Source organism: Callospermophilus lateralis, chromosome 7, assembly GCF_048772815.1.
Source record: "Callospermophilus lateralis isolate mCalLat2 chromosome 7, mCalLat2.hap1, whole genome shotgun sequence".
Taxonomy (NCBI): Eukaryota; Metazoa; Chordata; class Mammalia; order Rodentia; family Sciuridae; genus Callospermophilus; species Callospermophilus lateralis.
In genome coordinates, this window is record NC_135311.1 from 5,942,728 (window position 1) to 5,968,222 (window position 25,495).

Genomic DNA, 25,495 nt, shown 5'->3' on the forward strand with positions numbered 1-25,495 from the left:
AGTGAAGAACGAAGGGTTTTCTACATACGCCTCATATGAAAGCCCCATGAATAACTTAAAACACTTCTGCCCCCTTAGAGAATAGACATGTCAATACTTGCCCTTTTGTATACATATTAAACCTTCTCCATTATTTTATTCTTACGTTACACAAATGTAAGAAACCCATCCTGATGGAAAGGGCTGTGGGATCGAAGGAAACAGATATGTCTTTTGCCTTTTCCCCCAGCAGGGGGTCTTGCTATGTCGCCCAGGCTGCGTTGGAACTTCTGGGCTCAAGCAATGCACCTGCCTCAGCCTCCCGAGTGGCTGGGCCACAGGTGCTCACCACGCACCCGGCGGCCCTCTGCCCTCCCAGAGGTGAAACTGACCAGCTGCGCTACTCAGGACTCTGGAGCGGAGCGATTTTTGGAAAGAAGTTGTGATAAACAAGGGAGAACTGACACAGCCCTACCCATGCTGGGATCTAGGCACTCAGGGAGAATTCGCCAAAAGACATTATTTTGCCAGAGAATATTCTGAGAGAATGAAAAGAATGGAGATTGCAGGAAAAATACTTGTGTGGAGATAAAGCGATAAAAAGCCCAACCATTCAGAGCTCAGAGAACGTGTCACAGCGTTCCAGATCAGCTGGCCCAGGAGGCTTAACAAGGAAGCCATTAGGGTCTCCCTGCTGGGTCTGATTGTTTTTAGAACATAAGGCACTCTATGCCACCACCCAGCTGTGAATTCCCTGGCTTTTGTCAGCTTGTGTCACAACCTAGGCAGAAAACAGGAGCTTAACACCGGCTTCACCAGGCTTCCACTAATTTACTATATTTCTGCTTATTTTAACTTCCTGTGCGGTTGTAAGGTAAGTGGACTATATATATAAACTCCCAGTCTCCTCCACTTTTAATTATATAAGGAGAAGAGCGTCACCGTCACAGCAAAATCATATAGAGGAAGCAGAATCCTAGGTATACGATGGAAGCTCAATAAATACTTCATGCATCAGGCCTGCTTTCCAAAGGTTATTTCATTATACATTCATTATAGTTGCTGGGTATGGGCCAAAAATCATTTAATGCACAAAGAAAAAATTTTACGAAGCTTTTAGCATTTATTAAAGTGAAGATAATTGTTGTATTTCCTTTGTAGAATAAGGTTGGCAAAAAAAAAATAAGGTTTCATCACTAGCATGTATACCTAAAAATAAGTTTAACACAAGGAATAATGTGTATATAGAAAATAATAAATATTTGTTGAATGGAATTGGAACTATGGATGCTGAAAATTAAAAAAAAAAAAAAAACTTGTACTAAAGTTATAGCACATGAACCAATACATACTTAAAAACTTCTGCCAACGCTGGGCGTGGTGGTGTAGGCCTGTGATCCCAGTGACTCAGGGGGCTGAGGCAGGAGGATCACAAGGTTGAGGCTAGTCTTAGCAAATTAGTGAGGCCCTAAGCAACTCAGTAAGACCCTGTCTCAAAAAATAAAAAGGGCTGGGGATGTGGTTCAGCGGTAAGTGCCCCTGGGTTTGACCCCCAGTACCCCCCGCCCCAGCGAATCTATCAAGACTTATACAATGAAACATTTTGAAGATCTCACAACCTTCACAACCTTCACAACTCTTAGACTTAGATCAAAACTTAAAAAGCAAAAAATGTGCTGACTTCTGAATCAGATGAAAACTAATAGCTGGAAAGTTATGCTCTCCTGAAAATTACCCAAATCAACAGTTTTTCGTGTATTTGAAATAAGCTACAAAAGTTGACTTTTCGTTGATGACGGTCAGCACATCTCATCTAGACCAGCTCTGAGAATCAGACTATGACCCCAGGAGACAGACATTTGTTCAGTTCTAATTCCAGAACCACCCACCAGAGAGTTGTCACCATCAGTAAACAGGGAATATAAATTCATGGTAAACATAAAGATGACAATACTATGACTATTAATTCAATGTATTCAGAAATAGTAGTTAGGGACGATCTCAAAGTTTTTTTTTTTTTTTTTGGTGTTGGTGTTGTTGTTTTTTGGTGTAGCACTAGGAATCGAACCCAGGGCCTTGTGCATGCTGGGTGAACACTCTATCACTGAGCTACATTATTTCCGGTCCTTTTTATTTTTAAGACAGAATCTCACTAAGTTGCTCTAACTTGTGATCCTTCTGCCTCAACTTCCCTAGTAGCTGGGATTAGAAATGTGTACCTCCACACCTGGTTTGAGTCTTTACATTTTTTTTTTGTACTGGGAATTGAACCTAGAGTGCTTTACCACTGAGCTACATTCCCAGCCCTTCTTATTTGTTATTTTTAGACAAGGTCTCCCTAAGTTGCTTAGGGCCTTGCTAATTTGCAGAAGCTGGCCCTGAACTTGTGATCCTCCTGCCTCAGCCTCCCCAGTCACTGGGATCACAGGTGTGCACCATAGCACCCGGCTTTAAAATACTTGTATCCAGAGTGAACAGGCTTGCTTTGTACAGAAAGAGAATCTTTGCAGACTCTAGTGACCCAGTTCATACAATCAGATCTCAAAATTGTTTCTGAAAAAAAAAAAATTTACTAAAAATATGAAGCAATTCTAATTTTAGAGACAAACTTAAAGATGATTCCATGGGAACTAAAATGCACAAAGACAAAACAAAAGATATCTGAAGTTTTACATAATCATCCGATAGGAAAATGGCTGTTGAGCTTTGTGAATTTTTAAAAATTCGAAAGGAAATCTTTGTGGAATATTTTACTCTGTAATCCAGAATTATGATAATGATGCCAGCGTTTAATTTTACTGGTGATTCCTAAATCTGGGGCGTCTTCTTGCCCATTTATGCTTATATCATCGGATTCCTGGAAAATTATTTAAAAGAAGGTCCACAGAAAATGAGAAAAGACCAATTTCTCTTAGAAAGGCCGACCCACAAAATCATCCTTTTGCCACACCTTAGCGTGGTGATCTGCAGGAACAGAGGGCTGATTCGGGACACTGGAGGGAGAAAGGCAACTTCTTGCCCATTGTTCACGTTTCCCACCGTCCATCCAAGTCGCCTGCTCAGGGCGCGACACTAAATGCTCTTCCAGTCCCCGTGACCCCAGGTGAAGGCCGAGCGGGGTGTGCGCTGGCGGTGTGTTCAGAGATCTGGTTTCCCAGGGCACAACTCGCACACATGGCTGGAGACCTTCTGCGCCCCTGAACTCTAGACTTACCTTTCCTGAGGGTCACCCCCAGACAGAACCTCCTACTCCAGAGGAGGAGGCGACAGGTGAAGGACGGTTCCTTATTGTACAGCTACTTAGCAATGGATTCAAGATGGCGGACTTTCTGACTTTTAGGGGCGAGTCCCACTCTGCACTAGGTGTGGGGAGCAGTCCAGCCTTGTCCACTGAGATGCTCTTGGGCGCTGGTGGCCTCCTGGGCTCCTGTTAGCTGAGACTTAGTGGAGCTTGCTGTGCACAGGGTAGAGCAGGGTCATGTGCTCTGCTCCCTTGAAAGGCAGCTTCTCATTGGAGTAATAGTGCACCACCTCAGGGATGCTGTCGAACACAGCGCTCGTCTGGTCCAGTGTGTACTTGTTGTCTTTGGTCTGAGCCACTATGATGTGGACACATCCTTGACTCGTCCTGGAGCAAAACAAAAGTCAAGGAGGAGACATGAACCGGGGAGCTCTGGGGAAGTTTTGCAGCCTAAAGGCCTGTCATCCTTGGCTTGTTATCCTCACTGGACACTGGACAAAAAAAAAAAAAAAAAAAAAAAAGCCCCCAACTTGCAAAACTAGAGCTTAAGTGCAAGCCCAATGGGCTGAAGTGCAAAGTGGCAGCTCACCTTCCTCACTGCGGCTAAAAGAACTCACGGCAGGCTTCTTCTTTCTTCCTTCCCCCAAAGAACACATTAATAATAATGATAACAAGGATGAAAACTATTTCCATGCCCCCCCACCGACGTGGAAAGACCATTCCTGGTTCTATGCAGTGACAGCTGGCACCGAAGGCTCACAGGTCTAACCCACGAGCACCAATTTCAGGAACCGAGCGGAGCTATTCCTGGTATTGTGTATCTGGTGGCCTATCCCATTTTCTGAGCCGGGCTGCCCGCGGCCCCTCCCCCTCGCTCCCCCTGCAGTCTGATTGTTCCAGCTGCAGGGGCTCAGCTTCCTCAGGAAGGAAATGCTGTTAGGGCTCTTGACAATGATCCTCCAATATAGCGCCGCCGCTGAACTCACCGCGCAACGAGAATTTCCATGATACCCTCCAGCAGGCCTACCAGGCAAAGTGAATTTTCTGAGCACAATTAGACAGAGGGTGTAATAGGCAAGTCAGCGTTTCCTTATTCACCAGAGGAGACTGGTATCAAAACTGCAGCTGGCATTTTGACAATCAAGGGATCCGATTTATGAAAGTCCCTAATTGTTGGGAATGAAAGAGTGACTGAACTATCCCGCTAGAAATTTTTCTTTTTACCAGGAACTATTTCTCTATTGAGAGAGGTCCTATTCCAGACGAGGCAATGAAGGGTAAAAACTGACTCAGGTACGAAGATCATGAAATAGGACCCTCACTTTCCTAATAGATATTGGAGCCTTTACCCAACACCAATTCTGCATTCAGATTGTGTTTGACTTTCAGTTGTTTAATTAAATGCATCTTATGTTCTCTAGATACACTCCTGTGAACCACCTTCAAGTTATACATGTATAAATATGTATTATATATAACATACAAATACATATGCATTATATGTATTTATTTACATATATATTTTAGCACTAGGGATTAAACTCAGGGATTTTTTTTAACCAGTGAGTTACATTCCCAGTCTTTTTTTTGTTTTGTTTTGTTTTTGAGATGGTCTTGCTAAGTTGCTGAGGTTCTCACTAAGGTTGTTGAGGCCGGTCTTGAACTTGCAATCCTCCTGCCTCAGCCTCCCCAGTTGCTGGGATTCAGGCACACACCACTGCGCCCTGCTAAGCTACATATCTTGGGTTGGTGATCTACCCGTGGTAGGTGTACCCTCCCCTGAGGCAGGGAGGCCCATGAAGCTGAAATACTTACTTCAGTGCAATGGAGTACCTGCTGTTCCCTGATTCACTGTTTCGAACCAGGTACCCAGCTTCTTTGCAGGGCTGTAGTCGACTCTCAGCCTCCGCCCGGGTGATGGCACCATGATACCAACTGAAAAGAGGGAGACAGAAGAAGGTGCTGTGAGCATCAAAGTGCAAATCCAGGCGGGCTCTCTCTCAGGAGAGACAGAAGGCAGATGTGAGGGTCCCACCAGTCATGTCAGGGGGGGGGGTCAACAAGGCTAGTATCATCCAGAAGTCCTCCCCGTGTAAGGAGAATGCACTGTAAAACAAGGTGCTTGGGATACAATGCACCGTCCATTCCGCACAATGCACCGAGCTCCAAAGATGGGTTTCATGAACAGGCTCCCCTCAGACAGGTGTTCACCAACAAAGAGCCAGGTAAGGTGTCAGTACCCGCGGCCTTGCTTATCTCGGGGCCAGGGAAGGGCACTCACGGCTGCTTCTCCAGGGGCAGGCCTGGCTCCACCTTTTCCCCCTCGCTGTGGTCAGACAGGGCTGGCTTCAAGATTTTCTGGGTCCAGCTCTTTTGCCGGTGGTGCTGCCTCACGGCCTCCTCCTTGACGGAAGGTCGCTCAGACCCTTCAAACTGGACTGGAAGGAAGACTCCATTTAACATCCGAGACAGGAGAGGTGGCAGGCAGACTTCAAAGGAACCCCCCCCCCCCGCCCCGCCTGCCTTAGCTGGGGAAGAAGCATTTTCTCTTTAACACAGACTCTAACACGCTGCAAAACGACCTGGAGAGCCGAGCCCCGCTGCCTTTGCTATCCGATGGCTGCCAGCATCCCGCAGACAGACAGCCACTCTTCTTTAAGATACTGATCAGCATTCAAGAACTTCAGAGTATGAGAGGAAGCCAATAGGCTTCAGCATGGACTTTTAAAGAACTCCAAGTTTCAGTATTTTCAGGAAAAAAAAAAAGGCTAACCAGGTCCGGTGGTGCATGCCTATGACCCCAGGGACTCGGGCAGCTGAGACAGGAGATCACAAGTTCAAGGCAAGGCCCTAAGCAACTCAGCAAGACCTTGTCTCAAAATAAAAAGGGCTGGGGATGAGGCACCCATGGGTTCAATCCCCAGGACTTCCCCCCCCCCCAAAAAAAAGAAAGAATAAACACAGTTATATGCACATTGCTTGTAAGAGTGTGTAGCACTCCATGAAGACAGATGAGCAAGCCAGGAACAGTGGTGCCCACCTGTGATCCCAGTGACGCAGCCTGCTGGAGGCCCTCGGCAACCTAGTGAGACCCTGTCTCCGAATTAAAATGAATGCATAGATGAATAAGGGGCTGGGGATGTGGCTCAGCGGTTAACACACTGGGTTCAGTCCCCCGTACCAAAACACAGTTTTAATAATAAAATATGAACAAAAGTCAACCCAGGGCTGGGCATGTGGCTCAAGCGCTGGCATGCACGGGGCGCTGGGTTTGATCCTCAGCACCACATGAAAATAAAGATGTTGTGTCCACCGAAAACTGAAAAATAAATATTAAAAAATTCTCTCTCTCTCTTAAAAAAAAAAAAAAAAAAAGTCAACCCAGAAACAACACCACCAACACTATGTTGAAGATGCTGTGTCAGGGAGACTGGAGAGAAGACAGCGAGCTGTGGGAGGGCCCAGCTGCGGGCTGAGAGACAGCAGGTACCCTGCAGATCTGCTGAAAACAAGGTCAAAATCACACCGAAATCAACTTAAATGTTTGCTATCAGATATGCTCTCTCTTCACTTTTCCATTGGCGTTTACTGTTGGGGAGTGCTGGGGAATGAGCTCTGGTCTTCAACACGCTGGGTGAACGCTCTACCCCTGTGCCATGCCCTCGGCTGCTTTCTTACTATCTTATTTGGAGACAGGGCCTAAGTTGCCCAAGCTGGCTTCAAACTTTGCTCCTCCTCGTCGCAGCCTCCCGTGTGGCTGGGATTACAAGGGAGCACCCTCACGTTCCACTATAACCAAGGATTTAACAGGCTTAAGAACAGCACCATGGGAGAGTGAAGGACCTGCTCCCATTTTGACAGTTTCAGTGGGAGAAATAAACAGACAGTGGTCAGATACGATTTCCCGACAGCTGTAATAAGCACTTCCAAAGCAGCTGCACACAGAGGAAAGAAAAGAAGGATACTGAGGGCGGGGGGGGGGGGGGGATGCAATATTAAGGCCACAACTTCAGACCTGGGCTTTCCACTGGAGCTGGATTCTTAGATCCCTATCTATCTCAAATTCCTTGGAAAAAAGAAACTTGCAGTAAGGAACGTGGAGAAAATAGAACCGGGCATGACAGTACCTGCCTGTAAACCCAGTCACGCTCGAGGCTAAGGCAGGAGGACCAAACCCGAGGCCATTTGGGCAACTTACCAGACCCTGTCTTATAAAATAAAAAGGTCTGGGGATGTAGCTCAGCAGCAGAGTGCCCATGGAGATTCAATGTCCAGGAGAGAAGAGACAGAGAGAAGGGAAGAGAGGAAAGGAGAGGAGAGGAGAGGAGAGAGGGAGAGAGAGAGCGAAAGGAAGAACAGACGAAAGAACAAGACAAGGCAGAGTGTAACATTGAAAACCCTCTCTTGGGCTGGGGTTGTGGCTCAGTGGTAGAGTGCCCTGCCTTGCGTGCGTGAGGCCCTGGGTTCCGTCCTCAGTGCCACATAATAAATAAATAAATAAAGATATTTTGTCCATATGTAACTAGGAAAATTTTTTTTAAAAAAACCTTTTAGGTATTTTGAAATACATGTGATTATTAGTATCCTCACCCTGCTGTGAGCTGGATCATCACAACCCAACACTCCTATCTGTGACTCTGTCCCACCAACGATCTCTCTCCCTATTCCTCCTTGCCCATCCCCTCCCCAGACTCTCCTAACCACTGTTCTACCCCGGATTTCGCAGGTGTTTTTGTTATTATTGTTAGTAGTAGTAGTAAAGTAGTAGTAGTATTTTGGTATTGGGGATTGAGCCTAGGGGTGCTTTGGCCACCGAGCCACATCCCCAGCCCTTTTCATTCTTTGAGACAGGATTGCTTAGGGCCTCCTATGTTGCTGAGGCTGGCTTTGAGCTTGCGATCCTCCGGCCTCAGCCTCCCGCCGCCGCTGGGATCACAGAGGGGCGTTTTAGATGGCACCGAGGGCGGTGATAGCTGGTCCAAGTGGTGGGCGTGTTAACTTCCCTGACTTGACCACTTGCTGCAGTGCATACAGGTAATTGAAACAGCAATAAGTTCACTGGATACTTTTGCACAGCGATGTATCAATTTTAAAAAAGAAAATGCGTTTTAGGGAGGCGAGGCCCGCTGCCCTCACCCGACAGGGCGCGCACGATCTGCTCCCTCTTCCACTCCCAGGGCTGCTCGTACTCGGCCGCCGGCCTCTCGTCGTCCTCGGGCAGCCGGCTGTCCCCGGGCCGCGCCCTCCCCTCTGCGCGCGGGCCCTCGGGGGGCTCGTAGGGGGTGTCGTAGAGCTGCGGCGGCCGCCCCGGCAGGTCCTTGGAGCCCCGCCTCTTGGCCAGGGCCTCGGACTTGGCGCCGGTCTCGCTGGGCTCCCCGGGGCCGTCCAGCAGCTGGAGAGCCTTCACCAGGGGGTCCTTGGAGCCCCGGCGTCTGATTTCTGAAAAACACGCGCGTCACAGCAATACCTTGAAGGAAAAGGTGCCACGGGGGGGGGGGGGGGGGGGGGGGCGAGGCTGACCCGTGACCTCTGTCTTTCCTGGTGGAGGCTGGATAACTCCAGGATTGTTCCTAAAGGGGCCCATCACCTCCCAGCTGGGCTGCGACTGCAAAAGCAGGTGTCCCTTCCTCACCTGAGCCAGGTAATGGGACCAAGTCACTAGAGGAGGGATGACATCAGAAGTCAGGCAGCCTCCAGGGTGCCCCTCCAATGAGTACGCAGTGCCCTCGGGACACCCGTTTGACTTCCTGGTCCTGTCTGACCTTCTTGTCACCTTCAGCTGTTACATCTTGTTAGGAAGCCCAGATCAACGCATTTTTGTTTTGGGGTGCTGGGGATCGAACCCAGGGCCTCCTGCATGCCAGGCAGTGCTCTACCACTGAGCTAGAGCCCCAGCCCCAGATCAAATTATTTTAATAAAAATGGGCTGACGTTGATGAGATCCAAAGTATCGCTCCAAACACACCCAGAGAAGCTATTTGTGTGCACCAGTCAGAGTTCTTCCAGTCAGTTTAATATAGTGGGGAAGCCAGGCATATTTACATAAAATATGCATCAGGCTAATAATTGCAGGATAAATCAAAGTAAAAGAGGTGTTATAGGGAAAAACAATAATTACTCAAGAGCTGACATTCATCAATGGCTCCCTATGTGTTAAGCACTATTCTAGGAGTGTTGTAATTTCCACCACCACTCTATGAGATGGGTACTATTATTTCTCCATTATTAGAAAAGAGAAAACTGAAGCATAAAGAGGTTAAGGACATTATGCAAACCAATAAGCAGGAGGTTGGGCTTTAGAAGTCCTACTCTCAGCACTCCACTTGGATTGACTCCAAGTGGAAGAGAAATGGAAGAGAGCTGACTTTGATATGAAAGGTCATTTCCAGCGGAGGAGGCTGCAAGAGTGAGGATATGGAGTGGGCACTCTGGGGCTTGTTTCCACGGGGAGTCAGGGAAAGTGGAAAGGCCCCGAGACCAGACGGAAGGGAGGCTGAGGGGGAAGCTACGAAACCAGGTGAGCCAGGTGCTAAAGTGAAGATGTTTCAACAGCAAAGACCAGAAGTTTGGATTTTTCTATAAACACGAGGAGGCCTTGAGCCCGCCGTCTACCTGGTCACAATCACACACAAAGCCTCATCTCCTCACGGAACCCCTCATGCGCTCTCAACTATCTACCTTCAAAGTGCAAATCCCAGTGGGGCGTGGAGGCAGCCCACCACCAGATCACCTCTCCCTCTGCAACCCACCCCTGCGCTCCAACTCCTCGCTCTAACCAAATGGAGCTTCTGCAACGGCCTGCACCCTACCCCGTCTTTCACCCATCAAGGTCTGGCACCTTCTCGGCCTCTGAAATCTACGTCAGCACTTCCTCCTCCTGGAGAAGTCTTTCCTGCCCACTGCTCCTCTCAGGCCTCCCAGAGTCGGTCAGCTGCCACAGCTGGGCCAGCCCTAGGTGTCCAGTTTGGTGGGCTGGACACAGCTTGTTTACGCGGCAGGACATGCAGTTGTGCCACACAGTGAGTGGATGGATGGGAGGGGGCGCTAGGGCTTCTCCAGGAGGTGACTATGCGGCTCTGCAGGTACGTGTCAGGGAGTGACAAGGGATCATTCACTGTGAGAATGAAAGCCATCCAGGGAGAGAGGGAGGCCCGGGACTCCTCCAGTTAAGGGCGTCTGGAGGAGGAGGCGCCAGCCAGAAGGTGAGAATGTTGGGTGGGATGAGCAGGAAGAGAGTGAGAGAAGGTCAGGTCGAAGGTCCTGCTGTGGGAATGAAGGAGTTAGGACTTTCCCCTGTCACAGTCACGGTCGGTCCTGCTCTCTGGAGGACAGTCATTGACTCACTAGGACTTCTGTAACAACGAGAGACAACAGCTGGGGAAAGTGAATAAAATCAGGACACTGAATTCAAAAGGGCAGACTCTATTTCTAGGCTGAGGTTCACGGTCAGCAGCTGCCTCCAGTTCGGCGCGGTTCCAGGTCACTGGAATCACCTGGGTGAGCTGCCTGGGTCCCGCCTCCGGAGGTCCAGTGTCCTCGGTCTGGGGGACACCCTAGGAGTCAGGTGGTCCTAATGAAGCCCGAGGACCACTTCCACACCTCGTGGGTCCTCATCAGCCCCAACTCACTTCCTTCTTCTCTAGGGGGCTGATCTCTCCAGGCTAGCCCCATGCCGGGGGCGCACTCTGACTAAAACTTCCGCATCAGAACACGATGCTGTGAATGGATCAGGCAGGAATGGCCCCTGCCCACGGCCCCAAGGCCAGGTCAGGGGCTTGGGCTGTCTGAGGAGTGCCAGAGTGGCATCTCCTGTCCCAGGCCATTGACTCTCAATCCTACGGCCTTTTTTTTTCTTCATTGCCTATTCTCGATGGAGATATGGAGCAAGAAACAAAACATATTCTGTTCTTGGTTCAATTAAGATAAGGCTGGCATTTAAAAAAAAAAAAAAAAAAGAACTTTTGTAAAGAACTAAGAAAAAGGAAGCAGAAAACACAAAGGAATTCAAAGGATGAATTTAGAACTTTTAGGTTTCTACTCAGAAGTTGTTTACCCTCAGTTGAGACTGTCTGGCAGAGTCTGGGGAAAGCCTTCCGCAAGGTGCTGGCTTCAATTCTGCCCGAGAAGCCGTTGATTTCAATCTCAAGATAGGAGTCGAGCTCACATGGAAATTTCAATAAATTTGCATTCAGATGAGGTGTGGTGATTGGAATCTGGGGTTCTTATTTCACATGTGTTTGAATTTTCCTTGCTAGGAGGCCCTCGCAGTCCTCCTGTTCCGGATAGTCTGTGCCCAGGTCTGGGAGATATGCTGGAAAATCTGTAGCTCAGAACCTCCCTTTCTTTGCATGGTCTTCGATCGGGGAATCTACAAAGTATCATCACCTTTGGCAACAATGTTTAATCAGGAGAAAAAGGGTTTGGACACAGCATCCTTCCCCCTTCCAGGGGAGTAACCTCCCAGTCCACTCCAACACCTGGCTGCCCCCAGCCTGAGGCTCCATAGAAACAGAAACAATCGTGGGGCTGCAGCCGACCCTTCCTGCAGGGAGAATGGCCCCTGACGTGCAGAGCTGGTTCCAGAGGAAACAAGCCTGAGAAGGAGGAAATGGCAAGAGGAAGCTACGCCCTGGCCCGATAGAGGCCATTTACCACGGCAGACAACAGAGTGCAGTGGACGGGCCGCAGATAAACACACAGGCAGAGGAGGAGGGCGCCCCGCACCAGTTAAAATGGCAGCTGGTCGGTGAAGAACCTGAGGGGCCCGAGATTCCCCCTTCGGAACTCCCGGTTCTCCCTGCCATAAGGAAGCCATTCGTGTTTAAAAACGTGGCAGAAAACTTTTTAAATGAAGTTACTTACAGTTAGCAATTAATATTATTCTATGTTGTCCAGAATTTTTTTTAAAAAATGGGATCTGATTCTTCCTGCAGTGTCTACACAGTGGCCACATTTTGGGCGTATGCCAGGTGCAGGATGGTGCGAGATCCCAGGGAAGTCTCAGAAGGCACCACAGAAGTGTCGTCCCTTCTTCACAGGTGAGCACACTGAGGCCACGGTCACGCAGTGGTTAGTGGGGAGCCATGTATTACAGACCCCAGAGCTCACGCTTTCTCTGCCTCTCTGTACTGGGGACTGAACCCAGGGGCACTCTACCCCTGGGCTACATCCTGGACCTCTATTTTTTATTTGAGACAGTCCCACTAATTTGCTGTGGTGGCCTATAACTTGGAACCCTCCCGCCTCAGTCTCCAGAGTTGCTGGAATTACAGGGGTGAGCCACCACACCTGCCCGGAGCCCAGGCTTCCTCTGCCATACCTTTATGTTCAGAAGATTTCAAATAAAATATTAATTTCAATTTTAAATAACAGATGTCTCCCCTTAATTCCTTTTATTTTTTCTAAAACATTAAACATAAAGCCTCGTAGGGTTCTTGTTTCCTCTCGGAATCAGAAACAGGGATATTATGCAACTTTTTTCTTTTCTTTTTGATACCAAGGATTGAACTGAGGGATGCTCAACCCCTAAGCCAGCTCAACCCCAATCCCCAGCCTCTTTTATTTTTTCAGACAGGATCTTGCTCAGTTGCTTAGGGCCTCACTAAATGGCTGAGGCTGGCTTTAAACTTGTGATCCTCCTGCCTCAGCCTCCTGAATTCAGCATCCTGAATCCTGCTAGGATTACAGGCATGCACTGCAATTTCAGCCTAGGCAACTTTTTTTACTTACATCTTTAATCAGTGTTTAAGCTTTTGATATGAAATTAATATTTTCTTATCAAATAAATATCTGGGAAAAAAAGTCAGTATAATTCAGAAACCCTGACATTTAACAAGGAAATTAGAGATAAATCAAGACATCTGGGCTGGGGATTTATGTAGCACAGTGATAGGTGCTTGCTTAGCATGAGTAGGGCCCGCCATTTGATCCTCAGCACTTCAAAAAAAAAAAAAAAAAAAAAAAAAAAAAAAGTGCTCATGTGCCATGTATATTTATTTTCTATGATAGTTTTTAAAATACAAACCCCAATATTGAGTTCTCCTTTAGATTGTCTATTTAAACAAACCAACCCAACCATTTGGGGAGAAAAAAATAAAAATTTAAAAATAATCTTTGACCCGTGCTCAAGAGCCAAAACCAAAGGTTGCTGAATGACCTTGTATGTCCCCTCTTGGCTGGGGAATCTGGACAAGTTACTTCATGTTTCTGAACCGAGGTTTCTTCAACTGTGTAGAAGAAACCAATCTTACAGGGTTGTTGTAGGATTTAGTAGGGTAACTGGGTAAGTCTGGCAGCCAGTAAGCCCTGGACTTGCAGCTGTATGATACCAAGCCTGAAAAGAATTTTCATGCTAACTAATGGCTACCGTACTTCTAAAGACCCATCCAATGCTCGAGTGGCTAAAAATCATAATGCTAAATTATGTAGGATATTTCTGTGAAGTACTGAGCTAAAATGTTCCTGCTAATTTAGCAGAAAAACAATACAGCCTTACGTTAACATTGCCTTGTATTCATAGTCATATCTTTTTATGAACAATCCTTTGAATAAATCTCAGCAATACTTTATTCATAAATTCTCTCTCTTTCAATGCCAGGGATTGTACCCAGGGCCTCATACATGCTAGGATATTCCAAAATTTTATTAGTAGAAAGTAATGCCTGGGACCAGGAATATAGGTCAGTGGTACAGTGCTTGTCTAACATGCATAAAGTCCAGGTTTTGATCTCACCACTGCAAAAAAAATAAATAAATAAAAACAAAAAGAAAAATTCAGAAATTTGGACTTGACCACTAAGCATACAAGGAACTGAATTAAAAAAAAAAAAAAAAGTAAAAGGTTAAAAAAAATAGCAGCAAATCTTTGATTTCTAGCTTCCATAAACTCACTTCCTGTTTTTCTGTCCAGCTGTGTAACCTATGAGTAGACTAAGAGGTAGATTCTCCACATTGATCAAGATATGTATATATTTTAACAAATAATAAAAAATCCTTAAGATCACTATTATATGCTTTTTAAAAAACAGCTTTATTTATTTATTTTATTGGTTCCGGGGATTGAACTCAGGGACACTCAACACCCCCAGCCCTATTTTGTATTTTATTTAGAGACAGGGTCTCACTGAGTTGCTTAGTGCCTCACAGTTGCTGAGGCTGGCTTTGAACTCACAATTTTCCTGCCTCAGCCTCCCAAGCTGCTGGGATTACAGGCATGTACCACCATGCCCAGCTAATATAATGCTTTTTAAGAATGAAATACTATATACTTATATTACTAGTTTAAAAAACTACTAATTTAGATTTTTAACAAATCTGAATTTATTTACCAAAGGAGTATATTAATTTTGTATTCTTAAATGAATTTATTCACAAATTGTTTAAGACAGAACCTGGACCGTAATACTCAAATATTAAATGCTAACTATTATTATATTATTTCATGTTGGACAATTTTAATTTTTTAGATATTTGTTTGTTTATTTATTTATTTTAAAATTTTGAGCCAGGGTCTTGCGAAGTTGCTAAGGCTGGCCTCCAACTTGTTATCCTTCCTCCTCAGCCTCCCAAGTTGCTGGGATTACAAACATGTGCCACAAAATTTTGACTTTACATGTCTGTAATGTTCTTAGTGAGTGGAGAGATGCCCTACACATGGGTCAAGTTCACAGTGCCTTTGCATGTACCATTTCAAGTGTGCCTGAGCGCCTCGTGGTGTTGGGGGGCAGGCCACTCAGTTTGGAGTGGAAGATCTGGGTGTCTTTAAAAGTCTTGTGAATCCCTCAGGTCTTGTTTTTTCACTCTGTACCAAGAGGGACAGTATTGCAGTCCCCTAGCTTATAGAACTCTCTGTGGGGATTACTTAAAACAAACCAACCCACCTATATTCAGTTTTTTAAAACACAGCATTTTCCCTATTATCAGCAGGACTCCTGATAAACAGCTGATAAGTTTGGATCAACCGCCTACTCCAGTTAAAGAGAAAGGCAAGAACCAAAACCCAAAGACAAAGAAAGGTGAATCAGAGTTAAGCATGAACTTCGTTTTCTTTTTAGAGAATCCTTTCCCTCAGTCGTATGTAAAGGCCAATCCTTTCCCTGTTCCTCTCAAGCCGCTGATATTTTTTAAAATTCTGACTAAGTTCATTTTCACTTCCTCTCATTCACAGATTTCATTAAGGGTCACAGTCCAGTGACCTGAGGGTCACAGCCTGGCCAGGGTACACCCTCCCCAAACGGGATGCCTTATCTTTGTAAGCAGAGAGGCAGGAAACAGAGCCGAGCTTTCCTGCGCCAGCCCCTGTTCACTCTGCGCCGGTCTCGGCCCTTCCAGGCCCTGCCGCTGACCCCCTGCTCACGGCGCGGAAGCTGGCGGAGGCAGCCTGGGCTTTTCAACTGTTCAAACAGTCTCTAACGGGTGACCCAGGGCTCCTTCCCCAGGCATGAACCCCAGGACACTGGAACAACTCCCCCGAGTCAACACTCAAACTGCATTTTCCAATTCAGATTAGGTGAATGAGTGATTTACTCTAAAATTTCCAAATAAATCAAATAAGTAGTCTGCATCATTTTGATTAAGCCTCGTTGATACCGACTGAAGAGCATTACGTACAAAAGGGAAAAGTTTGACATCAAAAGTGACAGCGGATGGCTTAGCTCACAACTGCAATAGTTTTCAGTTGAAAAAAATTAGTCTTAAAAATTGGTTTGATTTTAGGTGGGATGGCTGGTTAGTGACAGTGATTGCTAATTATTCCTTAATAATTTGATATTGTGCTCCAATTTAGTAGAAAAGAATCTACTAAAATATCGAGGATTATGTCATGTTTGCAACTTTTCACAACTTGAAATCCCTTAAGTATGTATTTGTCTCTTGGTCCTGACTTATAACTCCCACAATGGACGTCAAAGCTTTGAGCTGTGGCCATGAAATATACATAACTAACCTAAAACTGAAGACCACATTCTGAGCAGATGTGCGAACTCCCAAGTGTCATCCGGCATAGAATTAGAAAAACTTAGAAGAAAAACAAAACTGCCGATTCTAAAACTTGGAAGGTCCCTAAGCCAACATTTTAGTTTTGGGTCTAATTTCTGCTTTTTCAGGTCAGCAGGATCTGGTTTAATTGCTTTCTCCCTTTCCCCCAAATAGACTCTGGTTACCATATTATAACATTTCAAGGGAGGGTGAGATTTCTGTCCCTGCCACAAACCTGTTATCATTTGCTGGGCATCGTAGGGCTCCATGTAACCGTCATTCTCACCCACTCTTTCTGCATCCCGCTGACCCTTGGTCCGTTTGGCATCGTAAGGGTCAGCATAGTCTTCTAAAATGATGACCTATCAAATAATAAGAGGACAGTTACTAAGGGTGATCATATACCAAATGGTAATGCCATCAAGACGGCTACTGAAATTTCCTGCAGATCTGAAGAGAATCAAAGTCTCCCGCGGGTTCCAAACAGCTTTCACACTTGACCATGCGTCTCCGCTGGACAAACAACTTACTTTTAGTCTTGGTAATGCAACTGATTTGCAACCATTCCTATACACTCTTTCACTTATCCCCAACGTTCCTCTTACTTTCTTTTCTCTCCCCAAGCAATAAAGCATTTGTCAGTTAGAGGGTGGTGGGGGTGGGCAGTGGGAAATACAGGGTGTCTATGGCTTAGCACATAAAAAGGTGAACTGGAGCCTGGGCGGTGGTGCAGGTGATTCCAGTGACTTGAGAGGCTGAGGAAGGAGGACCACAAGTTCAAGGCCAGCCTCAGCAACTTAGCAAAACCCTGTCTCAAAATAAAAGGGCCACTGATGTCTGGGTTCAATCCTCACTACCTAAAAGGAAAAAAGACAAAAAGAAAAGACTAACTGGTCTACCCTATACCCCATGTTGTGAGTCTTCTGAGCCCAGTCAGCTGAGCACCGGTCACAGTGAGTCAGTCAGTTGCTCCCCAGCACGGGGATGAGCGTGGTGAGGGAGTAAAAATGAACCCAAGACTTGCTTCTTGCCCTCAAGGAATTTTAAAATAGTTCTAAAAGAGACAGACTTCATGAAGGAGAAATAACGCTGAACAGTGTTATAGGAGTTCAAGGTCCAGCAATTCACAGGCAGCTTGATTCTCTGAGATCAGATGGTTTTGATGGTATTTGTGTCTGAGAACAGTTATCTTTCCAAAATGGAAGGTACCTAGAGAGAGGTGTGTGCCATGATTCTATTCTGCAGTGACTGGGTGACAATACCCAAAACAAGTGACCCTTTTCAGGAAAGCAGCTCTGGACCTATTCCACCACCTCTGATATAAAACAGTCTCCAAAAAGTTCCTGGAGAAGAGCCACTGGAGCTGGCAGGAAGATAAACGAGGGAGAAGAGAAGAGGGGGACAGGAGAAGAGTTCTCCACCCAGGGGGAGATGGCCCAAGAAACCTCAGACCCCCAGAAGTGGTGCCCAGGAAACAGCCAGCAGCCTGTGGAGGACTGTGATGACCCCTCACTCCATCTCTTCTCCTTGACCACCACCATGTGCACTGTAGCTGCAAGGCACAGACGGGATACTAGGTCCCTGGTGGGTTGGACACCAAGTAATCTATGGGCTGGGTCCTGTCCATCTCTCTCTACTCAGCGCTTGGCATAGGGTCGCATGCTGTGAATACTGGGGGCAGAACTGAATGGAGGAATGAATGCAGGTGCCCAGAGCGTGCCGCGTGGTCTGTGCTACAGGTTCCTGACTGTCCAGGTACGCAGCATGTTTGAGGCTCACAAGAAAAAAATTAAAGTTCCTATGACAGGAAGCAATTGTCTGAATGAGTCTCAAGATCTCAATTTGAGCCCTCCCCTCTCCTTCTCCCTCTTTGGAAGGAGAAGGAAGAGAAATGACCCAACCCAACCAACCAACCAAATCAGCTCATTCCTGTAAGAATGGAGAGTCCGGGCTGGGTTTGTGGCTTGGCGGTGGAGCGCTGGCCTGGCATGTGTGAGGCACTGGGCTCAATCCTTAGCACCACATATAAATAAATAAAAGTTTTAAAAAGCTCATCAACAACTAAAACAAAATTAAAAAAAAAAAAAAAAAAAGAATGCAGAGTCCCCTCCCATGTCCACATCCCTTTTCTTACTTTCCCACATTGGACAGCACCCAGAAAACCTCCAGTGAATCAGAAGCAGGAAGTACCTTCTTCTTTCCTGCTCAGTAATTTCCTTAAGGGCATTTCCTTGTCATAGTCCCTTAAGCTTCAGAACCCTGTGTCCCTTATCCTATGTGACTACTGCACAGCAAATGTCTGCGGAATGAATGGAAGGACTGTCATCTTGCAGGGTAGCTGAAATTTTGAGAAACCTTTTATTAGGTGTAACTGCAGGGGATGATGAAATCCCAAAGCCAGCCCAGAAGTGGGTGCCCCCCCCTTTCCTGAAGCTTCCAAATCCACACCTACCCAGTTAGGAGGTGACCATTCCTTATGCTTTAGGATAGGCATACACAAGTCTAGCTTTGCAGATGCCCTGGATGTCAAAATTAAAATAAACCACATCTACAAAGGGGCCAAATTTACCACTTTCAATTACTCTTTAAACTAACAAAACTAAATACAGGGATGTGGCTCAGTGGTGGAGTGTCCCTGAGTTCAATCCCTGGTACCAAAACAACAGCAGCAGAAAGCCCCAAACACTAAATACACTAATTAGTCCGTTTCTGCAAAGCTCTCCAGCCCTAGGATGAGGATTTTCCAGGATCATATCTACTGGAATGATTTCAAAGGATGGCTCGGGAGTCACAGTGGGGGAGTGGGGGAGGGACTTTGGGGCTCCAGCCTCTCTTTCTCTTAGGTGTGAAGCCTCCTGCTCAGGGGCTCACGGTGGTCCCCTGGCACTGAGAAGTGGCTCGAGGGAGGGTGCATTCTTACCGTGTCCTGCTGCTTCATGATCTTGCCCTTGTCCAGCTCGGGGCCCAGGGAGGAAGGTGAAGAGGACGCAGAGGAGCAGCTGCTGCTGGTGCTGCTGCCGCTGCTGGTGCTGCTGCCGCCGCCGCCGGGGTAGCTGCTCTTTCCGTTCTTCTCCTGGGTGTCCACCTTGATGAGCCTGTTGATGTAGGTGCTGCAGCCCGAGCTCTTGGCCATGCCCCGGTGGGGCTCCTCCTCCGTGGCCCGGGAGTTCTTGCGGCCTTTGCCCGCCGCGGCCTGAATCAGACTCTGAAGGCTGTCCCGGGACAGTCGGCTGTCCTTGGGGGCGCCGCCGGCCCTCCCGGCCCCCAGCTCGGCCGCCGAGTTCTTGCGGCCCTTGCCGGGAACGGGCCCCGCGCCGCTGGCCTCGGCGCTCTTGCGCGGCTTGCCGCTGCCCGCGCCCCCGGGCTTGGCGCGCTCGGACACGGTCTTCAGGTTCAGCGGGAACTCCTTGAACCACTTGGCGGCCATGAGGGGGGTCCGGCCGGCGCGGCCGAGGAGCGTCGTGGCCGCGGAGCACGCGAGCGAGGAGGCCCAGCCCAGGCAGCGAGAGGCGCCAGGGGTCGGGGGCCACTGCATTCCCCGAGGCTGGGGAGCTGGAGGCCGCGGCGAGGCCCCGTGACGGATGCCCCGCGCGCCCCTGGCCGCCGTCGCCCGCTCCTGGCAGGGTGGGGCGCCTAGGCCCGGGGCTGGGGGCCCGGGGCGCCGAGCGGGCGGGCGCGGGCGGCCGCTCCGGACACGGACGGCGACAGTCACAGCGCCCTGGGCCCCGCCCGGCTTCGTCTTCAGCGCCTCTCCAGCTCCGGGGACCGCGGTTCTCCGGAGGCGCCGGGCGCCGGGGGCTTCCCCCTGCTTTTTCCTCCCGAAGTGGGAGAGGCTGAGCCCACGGAAGCCCCCAGCAGCCCTGCCCACGCTCCCAGGGACGGACGGACACAGTGGAGGCGGCGGGAGTGTCCCGGCGCCGCGACGGACGGCTCGGACGGCGGGCCGCCCACCCCGCTGGGCCCTCCCCTCAGGCTGGCGCCTCCCAGCCGGCCCCGCCCACCCGAGCCGGCCACCCGACGGCACGCGGCTGCACGTGCGCCCCGGCCGCGCCCCGCACTGGACCCTCGCGGCTGCGCAGACTGCCCGTCTACACCCGCGGACCTCGGCCAGGCGCGGCCCTCTGAGCGCGGCCGGAGTGCGCCACGTGCGCGTCGCAGGCCCGGAGCCGGGACTTCGGTCCTCAGGGGCCAGGAGCGCCTCGCGCGTCACTTTTCTACATTCTCTCCACGAACATCGCACGCTTTGCGTAGGGACGGTGGGGTCGCTTCCAAAGGGACAGGGCTGCCCAACCCCGAGTTAACACTAATCCGCGGAGGAGAGCAGCCTCCCGCGGTGGGGGACCAGGTCTCCCCGCCCTGCCCAGCCACCAACACCCAGGACTGGCCGCGGCGGGCCGCCCACTTCACCCCTGTTCCGCGGGGTTCCCAGGAGAAGGCCAGGTATGGCCTGGGTGTGGACGAGGCTTAGCGCACGCACTTGGCTGCGGAGAAAGGTCTGGCTTGCGGGTTCCAGGCCCAGGCTGCGCAGCGAGGGGTGGTGGAGCAGGATACTAGGAGGCCGTCGGGGATTGCACCCCATTTCCACCACTAGATGGAAGGGCGCGCTGTTGTTACCTTCGGGGTTTTAGGGTCAGGGTGGAAGCGAGTCTGAATCTGTGCAGATGGGAGCACTTTGTGCACAACTGTGGGGCCTTTTAAGTTAAAAGACGCCCTTGCCACCCCGCTTCGAAGCAGTTTAAAATCTTTCTTAGCTTAAAAAAAAAAAAAAAAAAAAAATTTAAACTACCCGGGCGCGATGGCGCGCTCCTGTAATGCCAGCGGCTCAAGAGGCCAAGGCAGGAGGATCGCGAATTCAGTCAGCCTCAGCAATTTAACGAGTCCCTTTTCATTTAAAAAACTGTGCCGCAGGGACTTCTGCACAGTTCTAAACCTTCACATACAAGCCTTGGAAATGAAATGGTGCAGGTCACCTTCTGGTAGTGTTTGGGTGGTGTCTGGTGACATGAGAAGGAGAAAGAAATGCCAGCTCACCTTGAAAATACATCTTGGCTTTTTTTTTTTAAAGCTTTATTGAGATATGATTTACACATCATAAAATTCAGCAGCTTCAAATGTATACTTAAAATTTAAAACATATTTAGTGTGTTTACAATTATCAACAAATCTAACTTCAGAACACTTCCATCAGCCTCAGAGAAGCCTTTCGTCCATCAGCAATGGGGGGGTCATTCACCTTTCCCTCTCCCCAGCCCTGAGCAGCTACTCATGGAGTTTCTGTCTCTTGGGATTTGTCCTCTGGAAGCTTCACATAATTGTGACCAGGTAATATATGGGCTTTTGTGTCTGGCTTTCCCTCCCAAGAATCCTTTTTTGGATTCATCCATGTGGTAGTATGTATCAGCTCTTGGTTCCTTTTATATTGCCCAGTAACATTCCATTGAATAGATATACCACATTTTATTTATGTATTTATCAGTTAATGGACATTTGGGTCACTCCACTTTTTGGCTATTAGAAACAATGCTGCTATGAACAAATCTTTGTGTGGATATGTGTAATTTGAGTAGTTACCCAGGAGTGTAGTTGCTGGGTCACTTGGTAACTCACTGTTTTAACTTGAGAAACTGCCAAACTTTTCGAAAGCAATACCACGGGGATTCCTGTTTCTTCAAATCCTGGACACTGTTTTAGTCTTTTTGTTGTTGTTGTTTTGGCTTATGACCATCCTACCAGGTAGGAAGTGATAACATTGTGGTTTTGATTTGCATTTCCCTAGTGGTTAAAGGTGTAGAGCATCTTTTCATGTGTGTATTGGCCATTTGTATGTTTTTGGAGCTATGTATCAGATTCTTTGCCCAACTTTTTGTTTTTTTTTCTTTTTTGTTATTGATCTGTTATTGAACATGTAAGATTCTCTTATTTCTCTTTAAAAACACAAATAAGCTATTTCTCCAGACCAAGCTATAGAGTGGAAGGAAGCTGAGGACTTTGTAGTCACGTGGTTTGGAGTACAAACCCAACAAGGGCCTGGGGCTGTGGCTCAGTGGTAGAGCGCTGGCCTAGCATGTGTGAGGCCCTGGGTTGGATCCTCAGCACCACAGAAAAAAAAATAAATAAAATAAAGTTATTGTGTCCATCTGCCAGTAAAAATAATATTCAAAACAAAACAGGCTTCTTCTCCATTTGTGAACATGGATACTAAGTGGTCTTGGAGAAATGACCAGGTTATTGTCTTTGAGCCTCTAGGACTTCGTGTGTAAAATGGGGACGTGCTACTCCATGAGGATTAAATCAACATGTGCGTTAGCTGCTTTGCCATAGCAGGCCAGTAAAAGCATTTTTACTGATTACTGTTGGGCCTTTGTTTGGACGGTCTTGGTGGCCGCCCTGTTCAGGAAGCCATAGACTTTTCCAGGGATCGCCAGGAAATCAGGACTAACACCTTACAGCCCACATTCTGCCCATAAACCTCTTGGGTTTTATTCATCCATATCTAAGTCTTTTAATTATCTTAACCACTTTTCATTTTATTTAGATTTATTTGCAGCTACAGCCATTTTCTCCCACAGCTGGGAACAATTTAGAGGAAAGCATTTCTGTTTTATTCTAAAATGTAATGTTTTAATTTATATTTCGTTTACAGTAAAGGAAAAAATACAGCTTTAGAATGACTTTGAGTCTCCTTATTTGTAGGAAGAGATCAAAGGCTTTGGGGTTGCCTCTGTATCTTCTATAAATTTGAGCGAATCATTCGATGACCTTGCGCTTCGGGTTTCTCATTTATAAAGTGGGAAAATAAGTGTAGAGTACTTGCTTAGCCCTGGGTTGGATCAGGGAGATGCCACTGAAAGCCACAAAAAAACCACCGGGGTGACAGCCGTTTAGGGTGCTCTCTCGCTGTATGGCGGGGCTCTGAGAGCCTCACCTTATTCTGCCCTCCTGATCTGGGATCTAGGTGTTTTGATCCCTATCTTACAGATAAAAAGTGACAGGGCCTTCCTGCTGGCGCTGGAGCTGCGTCTGCCAAGCCCCACAGCCCGCTGCTGCAGACCAGCCCCTCCGCCTGTGTTTCCTGTTCGCTGCTGCAACTCGGCGGCTGGGCCAACACTTGCACTTTTGCAGGTCAGAAGTCTGATCCGGGTCTCACTGGACTAAACTCAAGGTGTCACCAGGCTGCGTTCCTCCTGGGGGCTCTAGTGGGAGGGCCTGGTTCCTTGCCTTTTCCGGCTTCCCGAGGCTGACCAGGTCCTGGGCTGGGGCCTCCCTTCACCTTCAGAGCCAGCGGCAGTGGCACATCACTCCCGCCTTGCTTCTGTTCTCCTTGTCTGACTCTTGTGCCTCTACACATTTGAGGAACTCTGTTCCGTGGGACCTGTGCAGAGCATCCCTGTTGTAAGGTCAGCTGATTGGCCACCTCAATTCCCCCTGCCCGTGAACCCTAGCAGGTTCACAGGTCCCGGAGATCAGTACACGGACCCTCTGGGGCCAGAATTCCCTTCCTGCCGCAGAGCCTTTCAGGGGTAACCTGGCCGCCTCTAACCGGGCTGCTTGGGTTGCAGGAGTCCCCCTGGAAGGCAGGGGCAGCCTGTGAGTCCCTTCCTTTTGCTGATGAGAAAGACTCCCCCCGGCGCCCGCCCTGTCGTCCTCCTGTTCCCACCGCACAGTGTCCAGAGCTGGAGTCACCCCACACCTCTGCCTGTCGCTCCTACCCCTGAGTGTGCCCTTAGTGATTTAAAAGGCTCTAGGCAGACTTCCTGGCTTGGAACCTGATTCTGGGAGGGGAAGGGAAGCCCTTGGTCAGGAAGGGGAGTGGGGTGCCCAGCTGTGTTCCCTTTTGTCCCAGTCTGTCCTGTTTGACAGGCCTGGTACAGTAGTGGCCACGAAGCTGTCCAGGAAGCGTGGGTGCTGGGGCCTTACTGTCTCCATGATGCCCGGTGTGCCCAGTGTCTGCTGAAGGTGAAACTCGGGCCCCCTCTCTTCTGCCCTTCTTGGGGTCACCCACATCTGTGTCGCCTTCACTGCTGCGCAGACCTCGCCAGTTGTAGATGGACACCATACTTTTATTTACTTTTATGTGGTGCTGGGGATCGAACCCGGTGCCTCACATGTGCGAGGCGAGTGCTCTACCCCTGAGCTATGACCCCAGCCCCCCCCAGAGGGCTCTTGCTAACACCCAGATGTTGTTGTGTCCACTCTGGTTAAAACCTGTCACCTAGGCCTCCCAGCGGTGGATCCGGCTGTGGCCACCTGGCTCTGCTCTCCCCCTCTCCCTCTCGGCCTTGCTCTCCTCTCCGGCTCCTGTCTCGCCCCTCACTCGGTACAGCTATCCCGACTCCATGCCATTTCCCAGCCACTCTTTAGTCTGTCCCTGCCCTTCCTTGCACGTGCTGGTCCCCTGCCTGGGCTCCTTTCAGCCTCCCTCCTGTGCTCCCCCTTTTCCTCCGACCCCTCAGTTCAGTGGTACCTGGAGCGCACAGCCCCAGCATCCTGCAGCGTCTAGTCCTCATTGAAAGCTCTGGGTCCCCCCAGGCGCACGACTCGCTCCCCCGGAGAGTGAGCTCCTGCTCTTGTCCCCTGCCTGCTCTGGACATGGAGGAGCATCTGTGGAGGGATTGAGTGCAGTGTGATCATTCCGTGCTCTGAGGGGTGTGTGTGTGTGTGTGTGCGCGCGCACACGCACGTGTACATGCAGCACATTTTCTTTATCCGTCATCCACTAGTGGACCCCAGGTTGTTTCTGTACTTGGCTGTTGTGAGCAGGGCTGTACTGAACACAGGAGTACACACGTCTTGATGTGGTGATGGTTGCATTCCTAGGAGGGATAGTGGGTCTATGTGGATATTTTCCTTCTTTCTCTCCCCCCTCCCTCCCTCCTTCCCTCCCTCCCTCCCTCCTTCCCTCCCTCCCTTCCGTCCTTCCAGATTGAATCAAGAAACGCTGAGCTAAATCCCTAGACCTTTTCACACATTTTGAAATCGGGTCTTGCTAAATTGTTAAGGCCAGTCTGGAATTTGAGATCTTCCTGCCTCAGCCTCCAGAGCCCCTGGGATTACAGGCGTCTGCATTGCGCAGGTTTCTATGTGAATGTTTGAACGTTGAAGGGAAGTGAGTCACTGATCACATGTTTCAACTCCTCTGGATCCTCTAACCTCGCCCCTGCCTTTTGGGGGTGGGGTAATGGGGATTGAACCTACGGCTGCTAGACAAGCACTCTGCCACTGAGCTACATCCCCAGCCTTTTAATGCTGTTTCTCTTCTCGGAATTCAGGGAGACAGAGACCGAGGCAGATGCGGGCCGA

At 48.8% G+C, this 25,495-nt stretch overlaps 1 protein-coding gene across 1 annotated transcript; it reads right to left on the minus strand.

Moving 5' to 3' along the window:
• Positions 1 to 224: 224 nt before the first annotated feature.
• Positions 225 to 20,098, minus strand: She (Src homology 2 domain containing E). The gene is made up of 6 exons (XM_076862046.1): positions 19,116 to 20,098; positions 16,431 to 16,557; positions 8,357 to 8,659; positions 5,502 to 5,658; positions 5,036 to 5,155; positions 225 to 3,607 (listed from the first exon to the last, which is right to left on the minus strand). The coding sequence occupies exons 1-6, from the start codon at positions 19,728 to 19,730 to the stop codon at positions 3,421 to 3,423; spliced, it is 1,509 nt and encodes a 502-aa protein (XP_076718161.1). The 5' UTR covers positions 19,731 to 20,098; the 3' UTR covers positions 225 to 3,420.
• Between the last annotated feature and the right edge of the window lie 5,397 nt (positions 20,099 to 25,495).